Below are 20,445 nucleotides of genomic sequence, written 5' to 3' on the forward strand. Positions count from 1 at the left end.
AATATCACTTTCAACATTCTTCTGGTTCCATTATGGCTCCCAGTTCCCAAAGGGTAAAGTACAAATGCCTCATCTTGGCAGTCAAGACTTTCTATAGCTTTCCCACTTTGTATCCTGGCACCATAACCCCTCTTGCTGTTCCTTCAGTTACTCATACTCCTTGCCTTCTTGCCTTTGCTCCTCTTCTTTCTCTCACCAAGAAGCCTCACCCACTCCTACCCCAGCCAAACCACCTGGCCTCGTCTTACATTTTCTTAAAGGCCTTGCTCATATACTATCTCTTCCATGAAAACGTCCTCCCTGGATGATTCTAGTTCACATTGCTCTTACCTGTTATGGAACAATTAGAGAGAACTTACCCTCTGTGCTGCTCATTTTGACACTTACTCATATCATCTTTTGCTGTTTGTTGCAAGTATCCCTCTGAGCAGCAACAATGGGAAGAAACTTTGAAGAGAAAGGCACAGTTCAATCTGAGCATAGATTAGAGCTGGGTTCTCTTTTGGGCTTGGCCATAAATAGCCATCAGCTTTGCACAAACTCTTAGCCGCTTTGTGTTATTCTCTCCTCATCTATAAAAAGAGGAGCCTAATGGATAATATCTCCAGTCCCTTCTGATAGCTTCTGATTCTGTTTTGCTAGTTTTACAGAAAGAAGAGGACATTATTGGGCTCGTCTTTGACCTGTCCATTTGGAAACTATTTTTCAGAACAAGTATATTAGAAATAACATCTGTATGATTATATAGCGTCCTAAATGCTAAATAGTGCCCTAAATGGTAATGTTATTGAATGAGAAATCAATTCATTCCTTCTCTTGATTAGTTATATGTGGAATTTCCAAAATATACTCTTGTTTTGGGAATTCAGTTACAAACATAGCAGCCCACGATAAAAGGCAGAACCAAGATACAACAGAACCTACACAAAGAGTGGCCAGGTGTGTGTCATAAACTGTTGGTCACCTGCCATCACATATTCAGCTATATCCTCTCAATGAGACAAAAGAGAGCGATGCTTGTCAAGATCATTGTGAGGAAACTGTATAAATCTTATAAATGGCAAGCAAAATGTAGACCTTTCCACTTTGATAACTGTCTGTACACTTACGCCATCCAACACAGTGGCCCCTAGCCACATGTGGTTTTTTAAATTTCAATTTGAATAAATTAAAATTAAATCAAATTAAAATTTCACTTCCACAGTTATACTGGCTATATTTCAAGTTCTCAATAGACACATGTGACTAATGGCTACCGTATTATGCAGTGCATGTTTAGAGCACGTTCATCATTGCAGAAAGTTCTATTGCACAGTTCCGGTCTAGGACAAAGATATGCTGATAAGAATGAATACTGAATGAATGAATAAGCAGTATCGTTCTTCCCTAACTACTTGATAAGGGAGGCATATGGTGGTCTACACACAGGAAGATACCTCATGGTTAATAATAAGAATACCTTATAGTTACATAGCAACATACTTCCCAAATTTTGAAATTTTTCATGTATGTGACTTATGTGACTTTATCCAAACTTCATCGTGACTCATGAGTCTTCGAAGTAGTCAGAGAAAGTGTCATGACCTTCATTTTACAGCTGAAGAAATGTAGCCTCAAAAAGGCTCAACGGCCCAAGAGACAGAAAGGGCCACATGAACCAGAGACTACATCAGCCTGAGACCAGAAGAACTAGATGGTGCCTGGCTACAACCGATGACTGCCCTGACGGGGAACACAGCAGAGAACCCCTGGGGGAGCAGGAGAGCAGTGGGATGCAGACCTCAAATTCTCATAAAAAGACCAGACTTAATGGTCTGACTGAGACTAGAAGGACCCTGGAGGTCATGGTCCCCAGACCTTCTGTTAGCCCAAGACAGGAATCATTCCCAAAGCCAGCTCTTCAGACAAGGATTGGACTAGGCTATGGGATAGAAAATGATACTGTTGAGAAGTGAGCTTCTTGGCTCAAGTAGACACATGAGACCGTGGGCAGCTCCTGTCTTGAGGGGAGATGAGAGGGCAGAGGGGGTCAGAAGCTGGCTGAATGGACACGAAAATAGAGAATGGAGAGAAGGAATGTACTGTCTTATTAGGGGGAGAGCAACTAGGAGTATATAGCAAGGTATATGAGAGACTGACTTGATTTGTAAACTTTCACTTAAAGCACAATAAAAATTAAAAAAAAAAAAGGCTCATCCTGTCACTTTGCACAGGTTTCTAGACTTTCTGAGGCTATACTACTTCAGTTGTAAAATGAGGATCATGACTAGACAGAGACTTGGAAGTCATTTCCATAGAGAGAATGTAAAAGCTGAGAGAATAGATAAGACCCCAGATGGGGAAAGATGGGACTCCGTAACAGGACATGTGGACAGGATTGTGGAACATTCCCACTGAGGTTAGGAGTTGAGATCTGCAATGTAGAGGAAGGCAGCATCCTGGGGGTTGGAGAACTGAGGGTGCATTCCAGACCAGAGAGGCCTTGGAGCCTTTGGAAGCAACACACTAGTTCTCCAGAAGTAATAAGTTAAGAAATAGGTGAAAGCCAGGAGCTAAATCCAAGGACAAAAATTAGTACAGGCAGTGTCTAAGAATGAGCAGCCAGGGTGACATTCTCCAGGCTGTCAGGGACTGCCTGGGTACAGTGTGGTCTGCATTTAGAGTTAGACGCTGCAGAGCAAGACACAAAAAACGACACAGCTTCCCCAGAAACCTGGTGGGGTGGGTGGGCGGCTGGGGAGTAGCGGGTGGGGAGAGATGGTGAGACAGCTTAGACCAGATGCAGACAAATGTTTTGCAGTGATACTCTTCAGAAAAGATCGAAGTCTGTGGGAGATAAAATGTGTTATCCCTTTGAGTAGAGGCAGCAGAATAGTGACTAAAAACATGTTTTGAGCTATTACTTTGTATAAGTTACAATACATGAATTCTTATAACATATAATTATAATTCTTATAACATGTTATAATTCCTATAACAGCTTCATAAGTTAAATGCTATTTTATCCCCTATCTTTGTTTCCCAGGGCTTTCATAACAGAAAACTACAAAGTAGGTAGCTTTAAAGAACAGAAATTTATTTCCTTGTAATTCTAGACGCTAGACATTCAAATCAAGGTTTGACTGTGTCGATTCCTTCTCTGAGCCTCTCTCCTGGTTTCTGTAGGCTGTTGGCAATCCTTGACACTCTTATGCTGATTATAGATGCAACTGCTTCCATAGCCACATCGAGGTCTGTTTCCTCCCTGTTGTCTCTCTCTTTTAAAATACTGAAGGGGTTAAGGTTAGGACCCACCCTACTCCAGTACAATCTCATTTAACTTAACTGATGACATCTGGAAAGAAAAACCCTGTATCCCCAAACAAGGTCTTATTCACCAGTGCAAGGATTAGGGCATCATCACATTTTGGAGGACACAACTCAATCCACAGCATCCCCACTCTACAGATAAGAAACCAGTGGCATGCTGGAGCTGGCTCTTACAGTGTTAAATTTTCAGGATTTTTGTTAGCCAGTTGACATCACCTTGTTAGCTTGAAATCAGCCATGGTGGGAATATTTACACCATGAAAATTGGTAAATGTGGCAAAGTGGGGCCTTTATCTCCAAACAGCCAGTTTGTTAAACACCAGCACATCACTGAAATAAGTTCAGAGAGGTTTAGTAACATGCCAAAGTAACACAGATGGTAGCAATTGGCAGGACCCAGGTTGTGTCATTGCTTCAAAGTCCATACTCTTAACCACTGTGACCTCACTTCGGACCCTGTTATAGTGGGGATAAGATTACTCACCTTACATTATCATTGTGATTCCTGCTCTGACTCACCTGAACCCCCATATTCTGAAGAGAGAGACCAGTGCCAAACTCCAGAAATTCAAAACTCTTAAGCAATAAAAAGTAATCACTTAGTGTTCTGTAACCAATTCCTTTTTCAAAAGCGTTTAAAAATGAAAAAAAAATAAGATAAAATAACAATTCTCAAAAAATGCATCTTGGGGAAAAAAAACAATTTTCTTGAATATTTTCTAGAAAGAAAACCCTGGTGGCATAGTGGTTAAGTGCCACAGCTGCTAACCAAAGGGTTGGCAGTTCAAACCCGCCAGGCACTCCTTGGAAACTCTATGGGGCAGTTCTACTCTGTCCTATAGGGTCACTATGAGTCGGAATCGACTCGACGGCACTGGGTTTGGTTTTTGGTTTTGGTTTAGTCTCTAGAAAAGAATTATTGAGCTGAATTACTAATGGTAAGTACCAATACTATATATACTTTATTATTTTATATTTATATGTATAATCAAATATTATAAGTAGACTATTGATTGTTTCATCTAAAAATTCCCTAAAATTTTATATACTTAAGTTTGCAATAAAAAGCCTTTTAGGTGGAAAACTCTTCTTGTAGGGAAAAAAAAGGATGCTGCCAAGTATTTAGGCTCACCTTACAACTGACATATATTGTATTAACCAAGATAAGAGACAAAATGGCATACTTGGTGGTGAAGAGCACACATAGGCTATTTAGATTTGAATTTCTACTTTGCTACTTCTAAAATTGGGAAAGTCACTTAACCTCTTTTAGTTTCAGTTTTCTCATCTGTAAAATGGACATAATAATAGTACCAGTGGAAACAAACAAGTAAAGGTCCATAACCTGATGAATGATGAATAAGCAAAATGTGGTATATCCATACAAATACAACTCAAATTATATTGGGCAATTAAAAAAAAGAAGTGAAATCCTGATATATGCTATAACATAGATGAGTCACTCAGACCCTATTAGCGTGCAAACAGTTAACATGCTCAGCTGCTAGTTCAAAGGCTGGCAGTTGGAGACCACTCACAGGTGCCTCAAAGAAAGGCCTGGCAATTCACTTCTGAAAAATCAGCCACTGAAAACCCTATGGAGCATAGTTCTACTCTGATACACATCAGTTCTCCATGAGTTGGAGTTGATTCGATGGCAGCCAGATTTTTGTGTCAGGAAACTCACCATCTCCTTTGGATGGCTATTCCTTTATACTGATCTTGGAAGCTGGAGGTTGAATTTGTTCTGCTGTTGTTGGGTAGAGTGTTTTGTAAATGTCAATCAGGCTAGGTTGTTTGACAGTGTTGTTCAAGTCTTTCGTATGCTTACATATTTTCTGATGACTTGTTCTATCAATCAGTTATGGAAAAAAAGGTGTTGAAATCTCTGACCATAATGTGTTTGTCTATTTCTCTTTTCAGTTTTATTAGTTTTTGTTTCATATATTTTGAAACTTTTTTATTAGGTGTATAAGCATTTAGGATTATTGTGTCCTCTTGATGAATTAGCCATTTTATCATTATGAGATGATATTCTTTATCCCTAGTACTAGTCTTTACTCTGAAGTCATCTTTGTCTGATATTAATATAGCCACTTGGCTTTCTTTTGATTAGGGTTAATATGCTATATCTTTTTTCCATTCTTTTCATTTTTAAGCTGCTTGTATCTTTGTATTTCAAGTGAGTTTCTTGTGGACAGTATATAGCTGGGTCTTTTTTTATCCAATATGAATAATCTCTGTCTTTTAATTGGGGTATCTAGACTGTTTACATTTGGTGTTATTATCGACTTGGTTCTTTTTCAGTCTACAAACTTGTGATTTGTTTTCTAACTTGCTTTTAATTGGGATATTTAGAACATTCATCTTTGATGTTATTAATGACTTAGTTGTGTTTAAAACTACCAACTTGTTGTTTTCTTCTTCTTCCTTTTAGAACTAGAATTTTTTGTTTCTATTTTATCTCTTTTGTTACCTTCTTAACTATCATCTTTGTTTTCTGTTTTAGTGGTTCCTTTTTTCAGTATACACACTATACACATTTCCCAAAATTTCAACTAGTTCCTGTTACTAATAAAGTTTTCAGGAGTTTGTGGGGAAATGAGAAAATAGAAGAGAGTTTTTCTATAAAGTTAAATTTATTCTTTATTATAGACTGTTCTTTATTCTGAGATTATATACTCTCTACTTTTTGAGTGTTTAAATGTTGTTTCCCCCACTTTTTCTGAACCTTGACCCCACTGCTATTGCTTGGCAACCACAGTCTCTTCTCTATCACTATAGTTTTGTCTTTTCAAGAATATTATATAAATGGGGTCATATGTAACCATTTTGAGACTAGTTCTTTCACTCAGCATAATTCCACTGAGGTTTATCCAAGTTGTTGCATGTATCAATAGTTCATCACTTTTTATTAGTGAATAGTGTTCCATTATATGGATATACCACAGTTTATTTGTACATTCACCATTGGTTGTTTCCAGTTTAGGATGATTATGAGTAGACAACTATAAACATTCTTACATAGGTTTTTGTGTTTCAGTTCACTTGGGTAACACCTAAGAGTGGAATTTCTGAGCCATATGGTAAGTGTAAGCTTAACTTTATAAGATACTGCCAAACTGTTTTCCAGAGTGGCTGTACTATTTTGCATTTCCAATAGCAATATGAAAGAGTTTAGATGCTTTGCATCCTTTCTAACACTTGATATTATACATGTTTTTCTATTTTAGCCATCGTACAAGTAAAAACAAACAAATCCTATAATTAAAAACAGACAATACCCAGTGCTGACAAGGATGTGGAACAACTGGAGCTCTGTGTGTAGTGGTATCTCATCATGGTTTAAATTAACATTTCCCCAATGGCTAATAAAAGTTCAACAACTTTCCATGTGCTCATTTGCCAACTGTATATCCTTGTTGCTGAAGTTTCTGTTCAAGTCTTTTATCCACTTTTTAAGTGAGTTATTTTTTTCTTACTGTGGAATTTTGAGAGTTCTTTATATATTCTAGATACAAGTCCTCTGTCAGATATGTGATTTGCAAATATTTTCTCCCACTGTGCAGCTAGTCTTTTCATTCTCTTAACAGTGTCTTTCATACAGAAAAAAATTTTAATTTTGTTTCAGTCCAATTAACATTTTTTCTTTTATGCATTATGCTTTTGGTATCATGCTCAAAAACTCTGTCTAACCCTAGGTCACAAATGATCAACTTCCACTCATATTTATATAATGTGTGAAGTTTAGGTTGAGGTTCATTTTCCTTGAATATGGCTGTCCAGTTGTTCAATTTATTAAAAGGACTATTATTTCTCATTTCAATAACTTTTTTCTTAATTCCTTTTGCACCTTTGTCCAAAATCATCTGGCCATAATTGTGTAGGTCTATTTCTAGACCCTCTTCCCCTGTTGATCTATGTCTCTACCTCTTGCCAATACCACACTGTCTTGATAACCATAGCTTTATATTAAATAATAAAATTAGTGTTATTCTTCCAAATTTATTCTTCTTTTTGAAAATTATTTTTGATATTCTAGTTCCTTTGCCATTCTATATAAATTTCAAAGTCAGATTATTTATATTCAAAAAACTCTGCTGGAATTTTGGTAGGAACTGCATTAAATATATAGACCAATTTAGGGAGAATTAACATCTTTACTGTGTTGAGTCTTCCAAAATAGTAAGTGATTTTTGTGTGTTGATCGTGTATTCCGCAGCTTTGTTAAACTCACTTATTAGTTCTAGGATGATTTCTTCTTATAGATTCCTTGAAATTTTTTACATAGACAATCACATCATCTGAAAAAAGATAGTTTTATTTCTTCCTTTCTGAGCTGTATTCCTTTAATTTTATTTTCTTGACTTATTGCACTGACTAGTACTTGAAGCAAAAATGTTGAATAGGAGTGGTGAATATACATCTTTGTCTTGTTCCTTATCTAAGGGAGAAAGCACTCAGTACTTCACCATTAAATATAATGTTAAGTATAGGTTTTTTCATTGCTTCCATTTATCAAGTTGAGAGAGTTTCCTTCTAGGTGGCTAGTTTTCTCAGAATTTTTATCATGAATGGGTATTGAATTGTGTCAAATGTTTTTTCCGCATCAATTTATATGATCATGTAGTTTTTCTCCTTTATACTGTTAACAGGGGATCATAAAGATCAATTTTTTAGCCTTGCATTCCCTGTATAAGCCCCACTTGGTCATGGTGTATTACTATTTTTATATATTGCTGTCTTCCATTTGGTAATATTTTGTTGAGGGTCTTTATGTCTATGTTCATGAGTAATATTCATTTGAATTTGTATTCCCTTTGTCTGGTTTTCATATCAAGTTAATGGTCGCTGTATAAAATGAGTTGTTCCCTCTACTTCTATTTTCTTGAAGTGATTGTGTAGAATTGGTATTATCTCTTCTTTGAATGTTTGGTAGAATTTGCAAGTGAAACAACCTGGGCCTGCAGGTTTTTGTTTTGTTTTTTTTTTTTTCCCAGAAGGTTTTAAAGTTCAAAATCAATTCCTTTAATTGTTATAAGACTATTCGGTTATCTCTTTCATCTTGGGTAAGTTTTGGTAGTTTATAGTTTTCAAAGAATGGATCCATTTCATCTATATTATCAAATTTATGTGTGTGTGTTTATTTGTATTATTCTCTAATTATTAGTTTTAACATGTGCAGTGTCTGTAGTGATATCCCCTTCCATTTCTGACATCAATAATTCATATCTTTCTCTCTCTTGTTAGTCGTACTAGGAATTTATTAATTGTATTGCTCTTTCAGAGAAACAGCTTTTAATTTTATTAATTTTTTTCTATTGTTTTTCTGTTTTCAGAAAATAATAAAGGAAATAATACAGATAAGGTAAAGGCTTATTGACTCTTACCTTATCTGTGTTATTTCCTCCTCCTTCCTTGCTTTGGGTTTATTTTGTTCTTTTTTCTTTAGTTTTTTAAATAGACACTTAGGTTGTTGATTTCAGATATTTCCTCTGCTCTAATGTAAACATTCGGTGCTATGAGTCTCCCTCTAAACACTGTTTTGGTGCCCTGGTAGCACATTAAGAGCGCAGCTGCTAACTAAAAGGCTGGCAGTTCAAATCCACCAACCACTCCTGGAAGCCTTATGGAGCAGCTCTACTTTGTTCTATAGGGTTGCTATGAGTTGGAATCAACTCAACAGCAATGAGTTTGGTTTGGGGTTTTTTGTAAACACTGTTTTAGCTGCATCCCACAGATTTAAATATGTTTAATTTTCATCTCTTTAAAAAAAAATATTTTCTTATTTCCTTTGAGACTTCTTCTTCGACCTATCATTATTTAGAAGTGTGTTGTTTAATTTCCAAGGGCCTGACGATTTCTTTGTTATCTTTTTGTTCTTTTTAGTTTATTTCCATTATATTCAGGGAACATACTTATAGCTAATTAAGATACCCATAACTTACTCAAAATACATTTTTGTGTAAACTTTTCACCATTTCTTGCCCATGATGACAACTAAAGTATTTAATTTGTAATAGAAATCTAGTAACTAACAGCTGAATACAATCTAACCCTTTTTCTTTTGGCAAGTGGTGTGATGGACAGCTTGGGTACTTTAATATTATGAAGCTGGATAACATTAAGATGAATGAGGAAGATGCTATAAAAGTAGATCAGATTTTTGTCAATTTTTATTTTGATAATAAAAACAGTCGGCTTAAGACTGTTTGATGTTGGCTGTGTCGCACAAGGCAAGGATGTTTTTATGTACTGCAATTACATTAGCTTCCCTAGACACTTTTGCCCACTCCTATTCCAAGCCTTGGCCACCATTTTATGTAAACTGTACTCACTAGATTGTAACTTCCTTGGAGGTAGAATCCATATGTTTTTAACTCCCATCTCCTTGACTGATTGTACACCTTTGTATTTAAAGCATAGAAAAATATAAGAAGGTTTATACCATGATTTCATAATTAAATAAAACTTCACAAATGGTGTGAGACATAAGAAAGGATGTGGGCTAAGAAAACCTCAGAAACATAAGAAGAACATGTGACTGACTACAGGGACCCAGGGCCTTCAGGACAGGTGGATTATTGTTGAAGCTGTTTTTGCAATGTCTCTGCTTTTTTCTGTACCTATTTTTTCCCGTTTGAGTCCTCAGGAAAAATGCTTTTCTCTTTCCTCAGACTTATTCTTTTTCCTTCTGTTTCTCTTACAAAGGCAACCACGCTCTGTACAGACATACTTCGTTTTATTGTGCTTCACTTTATTGCACTTCACAGATATTGCATTTTTTACAAATTGAGTATTTGTGGTAACCCTGTGTCGAGCGAGTCTATCAGCCACATTTTTCCAACAGCATGTGCTCACTTCATGTCTCTGTGTCACATTTTGGTAATTCTTGCATTATTTCAAACTTTTCCATAATCATTATTAAATCTGTTATGGTGATCTGTGATCAGTGATCTTTGATGTTGCTATTGTAATTGTTTTGGGGTGCCATGAACCACACCTATATAAGACAGTGAACTTAATCGATAAATGTTGTGCATGTTATGACTGTTCCACCAACTGGCCATTCCCCTGTCTCTTTTCCCGTCCTTGAGCCTCCCTATTCCCTGAGGCATGACAATACTGAAATTAGGCCATTTAATAACCCTATAATGGCCTCTAAGTGTTCAAGTGCACATCTCTCACTTTAAATCAAAAGCTGGAAATGATTACGCTTAGTGAGGAAGGCAAGTCGAAAACTGAGAAGGCTGAAACCTAGGCTTCTTGTGCCAAACAGTTAGCTAAGTTGTGAATGCAAAGGAAAAGTTCTTGAAGGAAATTAAAAGTGCTACTCCAGTGAACACATGAATGATAAGAAAGTGAAACAGCCTTATTGCTGATATGGAGGAAGTTTTAGCGATTTGGACAGAAGATCAAAGCAGCCACAACATTCCCTTAAATCAAAGCCTAATCCAGAGCAAGGCCCTAACTCTTTTCAACTCTGTGAAGGCTGAGAGGGGTGAGAACTCTGCAGAAGAAAAGTTTGAAGATAGAAGAGATTGGTTCATGAGGTTTAAGGAAAGAAGCCATCTCTATAACATAAAATACAAGGTGAAGCAGCAAGTGAAGTTGTAGTAGCTGCAACAAATTATCCAGAAGATCTAGCTAAGATGATGATGAAGTTGGGTACAGTAAGCAACAGATATTTAGTGTAGACAAAGCAGCCTTATATTGGAAGAAGATGCCCTCTAAGACTTTTGCAGCTAGAGAGGAGAGGTCAATGCCTGGCTTCAAAGCTTCAAAGGACAGGATGACTCTCTTGTTAGGGGCTAATGCAGCTTGAGACTTTAAGTTGAAGCCAATGCTCATTTACCATTCTGAAAATCCTGGGGCCCTTAAGAATTATGCTAAATCTATCAGCCTGAGACCAGAAGAACTAGATGGTGCCCGGCTACAACCGATGACTGCCCTGACAGGGAACACAACAGAGAACCCCTGAGGGAGCAGGAGAGCAGTGGGATACAGACCCCAAATTCTCTTTAAAAGACCATCTTAATGGTCTGACTGAGACTAGAAGGACCCCGGTGGTCATGGCCCCCAGACCTTCTGTTGGCCAAGGACAGGAACCATTCCCAAAGCCATCTCTTCAAACAGGGATTGGACTGGACAATGGGTTGGAGAGGGATGCTGGTGAGGAGTGAGCTTCTTGGATCAGTGGACACTTGAGACTATGTTGGCATCTCCTGCCTGGAGGGGAGATGAGAGGATAGAGGGGGTTAGAAGCTGACAAAATGGACACAAAAAGAGAGAGTGGAGGGAGGGACTGGGCTGTCTCATTAGGAGGAGAGCAACTGGGAGTATGTAGCAAGGTGTACACAATTTTTTGTGTGAGAGACTGACTAGATTTGTAAACTTTCACTTAAAGCACAGTAAAAATTAAAAAAAAAAAAAGAATCATGCTAAATCTACTCTGCCTGTGCTCTATAAATAGAGAAATAAAGCCTGGATGACAGCATACCTGTTTACAAGATGGTTTACTGAATATTTTAAGAACTTGAGACCTACTGCTCAGAAAGAAAGATTCCTTTCAAAACATTACTGCTTATTGACAATGCACCTGGTCACCCAAGAGCTCTGATGGAGATTAATATTGTTTTCATGGTGGTGCTGTGGTTAAGAGTTTGGTTACTAACCAAAATGTTGACAGTTCAAATCTACCAGCTGCTCCTTGGAAACCCTATGGGGCAGTTCTATTCTGTCCTGTAGGGTCACAAGGGGTTTGGTTTGGTTTTAACACAATGTACAATCTGCAGCCCATAGATCAAGGAATAATTTTGACTTTCAAATCTTATTATTTAAGAAATACATTTTGTAAGGCTATAGCTGCCAGAGGTAGTGATTTCTCTAGGTAGTGATTCCTCTGATGAATCTACACAAAGTAAATTGAAAATCTGGAAAGGATTCACCATTCTCGAACATTTGTGATTCATGGGAGGAGGTCAAAATATCAACATTAACAGGAGTTGAGAAGAAGCTGATTCCAACCTTCATGGATGACTTTGAGGGGTTCAAGACTTCAGTGGAGGAAGTAACTGCAGATGTGGTGGAAAGGAATAGCAAAAGAACTAGAATTAGAAGTACAGCCTGAAGATGTGACTGAATTGCTGCCATCTTGTGATAAAACACTAACGGATGAGGAGTTGCTTCTTATGGATGAACAAAGAAAGTGGTTTCTTGAGATGGAGTCTATTCCTGGTGAAGATACAGTAAGCATTGTTGAAATGACAACAAAGGATTTAGAATATTACATAAACTTAGTTGGTAAAGCAGCAGCAGGATTTGATAGCACTGACTCCAGTTTTGAAAGAAGTTCTACTGTGGGTAAAATGCTATCAAACAGCATCACATGCTACAGAGAAATCTTTCGTGAAAGGAAGAGTCAATCGATGAGGCAAACTTCATTGTTGTCTTATTTTAAGAAATTGCCACAGCCACCCCAACCTTCTGCAACAACCACCCTGACCAGTCAGCAGCCACCAACATTGAGGCAAGACCCGCCAACCAGTAAATGCTCAGATGATGGTTAGCATTTTTTTTTCACAATACAGTACGATTTTAATAAAGGTATGTACATTGTTTTTACATTGTTTTTTTTTAGATCTGATGGTTGCACACTTAATAGACTATGTATAGTGTAAACATAACTTTTACATGCAATGAGAAACAAAAAAATTGTGTGACTCACTTTATTGCTTTATTCACTTTATTGCAGTGGTTTGGAACTAAACCCGCCAAATCTTGAGGTATGCCTGTCCTTAAAACCTGAGTGACCTCTTTATATAACTTACATGAGAACAATCAAACTAATGCTGTTGTTCAATCAACATTTACTGCATGCCTATGGGTTTTACAGAATATCAGAATTGGAAGGAGCCTGCAAGCATGTAGCTGAACTTAATTGTTTTGCAGGAGATTCCACTGGGACCAAAAGAGGCTTATTGACTTGACCAAGGTCTTACCATTTGGTAGATAATGGGTTCAAAAACTGCATTTCCAGGAAAGTATGGTTCTGCTATTAAGGAATCAAAACCTCAGCTTGAATAAGCCAGTTTAACTATATTAACTTGCTATTTATTATAGAGTTACTGCGCAATAGATTAGACGCTATCCTAGGCCCTTTTACATACTTCATCTCACTGAATCCTCACGATAATCCTAGCATGTAGCTATATTACCCCCAAAGCCATAATTAAAAGGTTAAATAACTTGCCTAAGTTTACACAATTATTAAATAGGGAACCCAAGAATCAAACCGACTGTAAATTTGTGCTCCCAATCTCTAAGCTATATGTACTCCCATGACAGCCATTAACAGTTATTGAGGACTTATAGGTGCCAGGCACCATGCCAAGCACATCACATACATTATGTGCAAGATTGGGATTAAAACATATTTCTTTCCTATAGGCTAGAATAAGGAGCCCTTGTGGCACAATGATTAAGTGCTCAGCTGCAACCCAAAAGGTTAGAGGCTCAAACCTACCCAGTGGTTCCTTGGGAGAAAGACCTGGTGATCTGCTGCAGGGAAGATTACAGTGTAGAAAAACCTATGGTGCAGTTCTACTCTTGCACATGGGGTTGCCATGAGTCAGAATCAACTCAACAGCACCTAACAACACAATAATAGGCTAGAGTACCACCAAGAGAAAAATATTTTAATAGCACAGAGCTATGCCTAATTAGAAGCCCTGGTAATGCAGTGGTTAAGGGCTCAACTGCTAACCAAAATGTCAGCTGTTTGAATCCACCAGCCACTCCTTGGAAACCCTGTGGGGCAGCTCTACTCTTCCCTATAGGGTCACTAGGAGTCGAAAGTGACTTGACAGCAGTGGGTTCGGTGTGGTTTGGTTATGGCTAATTAAGCCTAAACTCCACAATAAGCCTTAAAAATGAGGGACATTTTGGAATATTTTCCATGGTACTACTTATAAAAGATAAATCTTCTGCATTGGATGTGATCTTCCAATTTGAAAGCATTAAGCAGATCCCATACCATGAGGTTCCAAGCGGGGTTCTGTTGAAGCTGGGGAGAGTTGCCCTGGAAGCACACAAAGGAACTGAAGTCCCCAAGCCACTCTTCTGGACTCAACCCCAACTTCTACAATTTTAGAGGAAATTAAAGACAGAGTGTTCCCAAAAGACTTCATTCCATGGTAAGAGCACACACTGATACCCATTCAAATACTATACATTTACTGTAGTTTTTCTCATGCTTCTTAGAGAGCAACATCAACATAAGTGACTTCTGTATGGTCCAGGAGACTGGAAAGTGATAAGCTGAAAGAAAAACAACTCTCTTTGGCTCTTTATAACTTGAGGTATCTACAGAAAGAGCATGAGAAGGTTCTTTGCCTTTTTTTTCAGTGCACTAATCTACATTTAAATCAAATTAACTTGGTATCTTAGCGCATTTCCTTTCAATTTGTTTGTAGCGGAAGGTCTGACAAACCTGAAGAAGTTGTGTTTACTCCATTTGACCCACTTGTCTGACACTGGAGAGGGAATGGATTGCATGGTCAAGTCTCTATCAGCCAAACCCTGTGACCTTGAAGAAATCCAATTAGTCTCCTGTTGCCTGTCTGCAAATGCCATGAAAACCCTAGGTAAGTTGTCTGAACTAACTGAACAAAAACAGTGTAACAGAACACATAGTGCTTTTATACTAATGTTGACTTAGGAGGATAGGAATCTCTCAAAGGGAAGTTTTATTTAAAGAAAGTCTTTCAGGTAATATTCACTGTTTTTTAAGGATTTTTTTCCATGAGACTTTATTGGAATTCTAATTTATTACAGATGGATAATAGAATTTCAGAATAATCAAGCATGTTATAACTTTAAGAGAAGGCGAAAAGGAAGAAATTAAATAAGGGTTTGAAACTTGGCATACATCCTGCCTAACAAACATTTAGGTGAATGGTTGAGAAGAAGACAGAGAAGGATTTCCTTAAATGTTCTCAATCCTTCTAATTCTTACACGTTGCCCTATTAAGATATAGTGTGCATTAATATAACAGTAATGCTTTGGAGTTCCCAAAGTGTGTGTGCAAACCAACTCAAGAGAAACCTTTGCATATTTCTGTTTTTAAAAGTGTATATTTTCAATTCAAACTTGTTTTTAAATGTGGGGTTTGGAAAAAAAGATGACTTAACCGTATCATAATTGGACTATAAAACTGCAGGGAGTCTGTGAAAATTACTAAAGAATCCATTTGTATGCTAATTTAAACAACTAGGGAAAAACATTATTGAAAAGGCTGACGAATGCTGGGAACACAGGAATGATGAGCAGATTGCTTTACTTCTCTGTTTACCACAAGAGAGAGATAAGCTTAAAACCAAAAATAGTAAATATATCCTTTAAAAGAGTTCATCTATTTTTTTAATTTTAGAGCACCAAACTCCAGAAGATATTTTACTCTAAGAACTCATACAATTAATTAAAAATAATAATTGCTTATATTATAATACCCCAACATGTCTGTCAGTTTGTCGTACTGTGGGGGCTTGCGTGTTGCTGTGATGCTAGAAGCTATGCCACCGGTATTCAGATACCAACAGGGTCACCCGTGGAGGACAGGTTTCAGCTGAGTTTCCAGACTAAGACAGACTAGGAAGGAGGACCCAGCAGTCTACTTCTGAAAAGCATTACCCAGTGAAAACCTTCCGAATAGCAGTGGAACACTGTCTGATATAGTGCTGGAAGATGAGCCCCACAGGTTGGAAAGCACTCAAAAGATGACTGGGGAAGAGCTGCCTCCTCAAAGTAGAGTCAGCCTTAATGACGTGTATGGAGTAAAGCCTTCGGGACCTTTATTTATTGATGTGGCACGACTCAAAATGAGAAGGAACAGCAACAAACATCAATAATCGGAACCTGGACTGTACAAAGTATGAATCTAGGAAAATTGGAAATCGTCAAAAATGAAATGAAACGCATAAATATCAATACCCTAGGCATTAGTGAGCTGAAATGGACTGGCATTGGCCATTCTGAATTGGACAATCATATAGTATACTATGCTGGGAATGACAACTTGAAGAGGAATGGTGTTGCATTCATCGTGAAAAAGAGCGTTTCAAGATCTATTCTGAAGTACGACGCTGTCAGTGATAGGATGATATCCATGCGCCTACAAGGAAGACCAGTTAATACGACTATTATTCAAATTTACGCACCAACTACTAGGGCCAAAGCTGAAGAAATAGAAGATTTTTATCAGCTGCTGCAGTCCAAAATTGATCGAACATGCAATCAAGATTCATTGATAATTACTGGTGATTGGAATGCAAAAGATGGAAACAAAGAAGAAGGATGAGTAGTTGGAAAATACGGCCTTGGTGATAGAAACAATGCTGGAGATCGAATGATAGAATTTTGCAAGACCAACGACTTCTTCATTGCAAATACCTTCTTTCACCAACATAAACGGCGACTATACACATGGACCTCACCAGATGAAACACACAGAAATCAAATTGACTACATCTGTGGAAAGAGACGATGGAAAAGCTCAATATCATCAGTCAGAACAAGACCAGGGGCCGACTGTGGAACAGACCATCAATTGCTCATACGCAAGTTCAAGCTGAAACTGAACAAAATCAGAGCAAGTCCATGAGAGCCAAAATATGACCTTGAGTACATCCCACCTGAATTTAGAAACCATCTCAAGAATAGATTTGACGCATTGAATACTAGTGACCAAATACCAGATGAATTGTGGAATGACATCAAGGACATCATACATGAAGAAAGCAAGAGGTCACTGAAAAGACAGGAAAGAAAGAAAAGACCAAGATGGATGTCAGAGGAGACTCTGAAATTTGCTTTCAAATGTTAAGCAGCTAAAGCAAAAGGAAGAATTGAAGAAGTAAAAGAAATGAAGATTTCAAAGTGCATCTCGAGAAGACAAAGTATTATAATGACATGTGCAAAGAGCTGGAGATGGAAAACCAAAAGGGAAGAACATGTTCGGCGTTTCTCGAGCTGAAAGAACTGAAGAAAAAATTCAAGCCTCGAGTTGCAATAATGAAGGATTCCATGGGGAAAATATTAAAAGACGCAGGAAGCATCAAAAGAAGATGGAAGGAATACACAGAGTCATTATACCAAAAAGAATTAGTCGATATTCAACCAGCCCTTGATAACAGCTAATAAACTTGTATCTCTATGCATTTACCTATTTTAGATATTTCATATAAATTAGCTCATACAATATTTGTCATTTTGTGCCTGGCTTATTTCACTCAGCATATTTTCAAGGTTTGTCCATGCTGTAGCATCTATCAGTACTTCATTTCTCATAGTGGCTGAGTAATATTTTATTGTAATGATTATAGTTGTCAGATGCTGTTGAGTCAGTTCTGACTCATAGCAACCTCATGTATAACAGAATGAAATTCTGCCCCGTCCTGTGCCATCTTCACAATCCTTGTTACGCTTGAGCCCATCATTGCAGCTACTGTGTCAAACATCTCACTGGGGGTCTTCCTCTTTTTCAATGGCACTCTAATTTACCAAGCATGATGTCCTTTTCCAGGGATTGGTCCCTCTTGATAACATGTCCAAAGTGCATGAGACAAAATTTTGCCATCCTCACTTATGAGGAGCATTCTGGTTGTACTTCTTCAAGACAGATTTTTTTCGTTCTTCTAGAAGTCCATGATATATTCAACATTCTTCGCCAACACCATAGTTCAAAGGCACAAATTCTTCTTCAGTCTTCCTTATTCACTGCCCAGTTTTCACAAGCCTATGAGGCGACTGAAAATTCCATGGCCTGGGGCAGGCACACCTTAGTCCTCAAAGTAACATCTTTTCTTTTTAACATTTTTAAAAGGTCATTTGCAGTATATTTGTCCAATGATATACGTCATTTGATTTCTTGACTGCTGCTTCCATGGGTGTTGATCATGGATCTAAATAAAATGAAGTCCTCAACAGCTTCAAAATTTTCTCTGTTTCTCATGGTGTTGTTTATTGGTTCAGCTGTGAGGATTTTTGTATTCTTTATGTTGAAGTGCAATCCATACTGAAAGCTGTGGTCTTTGATTTTCATCCATAAAAGCTCCAAATACTTGAGAAATAGTATAAACTGAGAAGAACACATACTTTTGTGGTTACGATGGGGGGAGGGAGGGAGGGTGGGAGAGGGTTTTCTTACTGATTAATTAGTAGAGAAGAACTGCTTTAGGTGAAGGGAAGGACAATACTCAATACACGGAAGGTCAGCAAACTGGACTGGACCAAAAGCAAAGAAGTTTCCGGGATAAACTGAATGCTTCGAGGGTCAGCGGAGCAAGGACAGGGGTTTGGGGACCATGTTTTAAGGGGACTTCTAAGTCAATTGGCAAAATAATTCTATTATGAAAACATTCTGCATCCCACTTTGAAATGTGGCGTCTGGGGTCTTAAATGCTAACAAGCGGCCATCTAAGATGCATCAATTGGTCTCAACCCACCTGGAGCAAAGGAGAATGAAGAACACCAAGGTCACACGATAACTAAGAGCCCAGGAAACAGAAAGGGCCACATGAACCAGAGACCTACATCATCCTGAGACCAGAAGAACTAGTTGGTGCCCGGCCACAATCGATGACTGCCCTGACAGGGAGCACAACAGAGAACCCCAGAGGGAGCAGGAGATCAGTGGGATGCAGACCCCAAATTCTCACAAAAAGACCATACTTAATGGTCTGACTGAGACTAGAGGGATCCCGGCGGTCATGGTCCCCAAACCTTCTGTTGGCCCAGGACAAGAACCATTCCCGAAGACAACTCATCAGACATGAAAGGGACTGGACAGTGGGTAGGAGAAAGATGCTGATGAAGAGTGAGCTAATTATATCAGGTGGACACTTGAGACTGTGTTGGCATCTCCTGTCTGGAGGGGGGATGGAAGGATAGAGAGAGTTGGAAGCTGGCAAAATTGTCACGAAAGGAGAGACTGGAAGGGCTGACTCATTAGGGGGAGAGCAAGTGGGAGTACGGAGTAAGGTGTATATAAACTTATATGTGACCGTCTGACTTGATTTGTAAACGTTCACTTGAAGCTCAATAAAAGTTAATTAAAAAAAAAGCTCCAAATACTCTTCACTTTCAGCAAAGTTTTGTCATCTGCATATCATAAGGTGGTTAATGAGTCTTCCTCCAATGCTGATGCCTCATTCTTCTTATTATAGTCAGATTATTTGCACAGCATATAGATTGAATAAGTATGGTGAAAGAATATGACGCTGATGCACAACTTTCCTGAGTCTAAACCATTCAGTATCTCCTTGTTCTATTCAAATGACTGACTCTTGGTCTATGCAGTTTCCACATGAGCACAATTAAGTGTTCTGGGATTCACATTCTTTGCAATGTTGTCCAAAATTTGTTAGGATTCACACAGTTGAATGCCTTTGCATAGTCAATAAAACACAGAAAAACATCTTTCTGGTATTTTCTGCTTTCAGCCAAGATCCGTCTGACATCAGCAATGATATACTTCATTCCATGTCTTCCAAATCTGGCTTGAATTTCTGGCAGTTCCCTGTCAATGTACTGCTGCAACCGCTTGGGAATGCTCTTCAGCAAAATTTTATTTGTGTGTGATATTAATGATATTGTTTGATAATGGAGCTCTGGTGGCACAGTGGTTAAGAGCTCAGGCTGCTAACTAAAAGACTGGCAGTCCAAATATACCAGCTGCTCCTTGGAAATCCTATGGGAGAAATTCTACTCTGTCCTATAGGGTCGCCATGAGTTGGAATTGACTTGACGGTGACGAGTCATTGGTTTTTGTTTGATAATTTCCACATTCTGTTGGGTTGCCTTTCTTTGCAAAGGGCACAAATATGGATCTCTTCCAGTCTGTTGGCCAGGCAACTGTCCTCCAAATATCTTGGCATAGACAAGTGAGCACCTCCAGTGCTGCATCTATCTGTTGAAACATCTCAATTGATATTCCATCAATTCCTGGAGCCTTGTTTTTTGCCAATGCCTTCAGTGCAACTTGGACTTCTTCCTTCAGTACCACCAGATCTTGATCATATGCTACTTCCTGAAACTGGTGAACGTCACCCAATTCTTTTTGGCTTAGTGACTCTGTG

The 20,445-nt window shown here is 38.2% G+C and overlaps 1 protein-coding gene across 1 annotated transcript in view; it reads left to right on the top strand.

The window, feature by feature from the left end:
* The window catches only part of NLRC4 (NLR family CARD domain containing 4), a 158,047-nt gene that overhangs the window by 81,000 nt on the left and 56,602 nt on the right, over positions 1–20,445 (top strand). Inside the window, 5 exon segments of the mRNA XM_064276973.1 lie at positions 8,649–8,677; positions 9,385–9,407; positions 9,410–9,462; positions 10,974–10,977; positions 14,784–14,987. Coding sequence (XP_064133043.1) covers positions 8,649–8,677; positions 9,385–9,407; positions 9,410–9,462; positions 10,974–10,977; positions 14,784–14,987 — 313 coding nt within the window.

The sequence above is a fragment of the Loxodonta africana genome, chromosome 26 (genome assembly GCF_030014295.1).
Source record: "Loxodonta africana isolate mLoxAfr1 chromosome 26, mLoxAfr1.hap2, whole genome shotgun sequence".
NCBI classification, from domain to species: domain Eukaryota; kingdom Metazoa; phylum Chordata; class Mammalia; order Proboscidea; family Elephantidae; genus Loxodonta; species Loxodonta africana.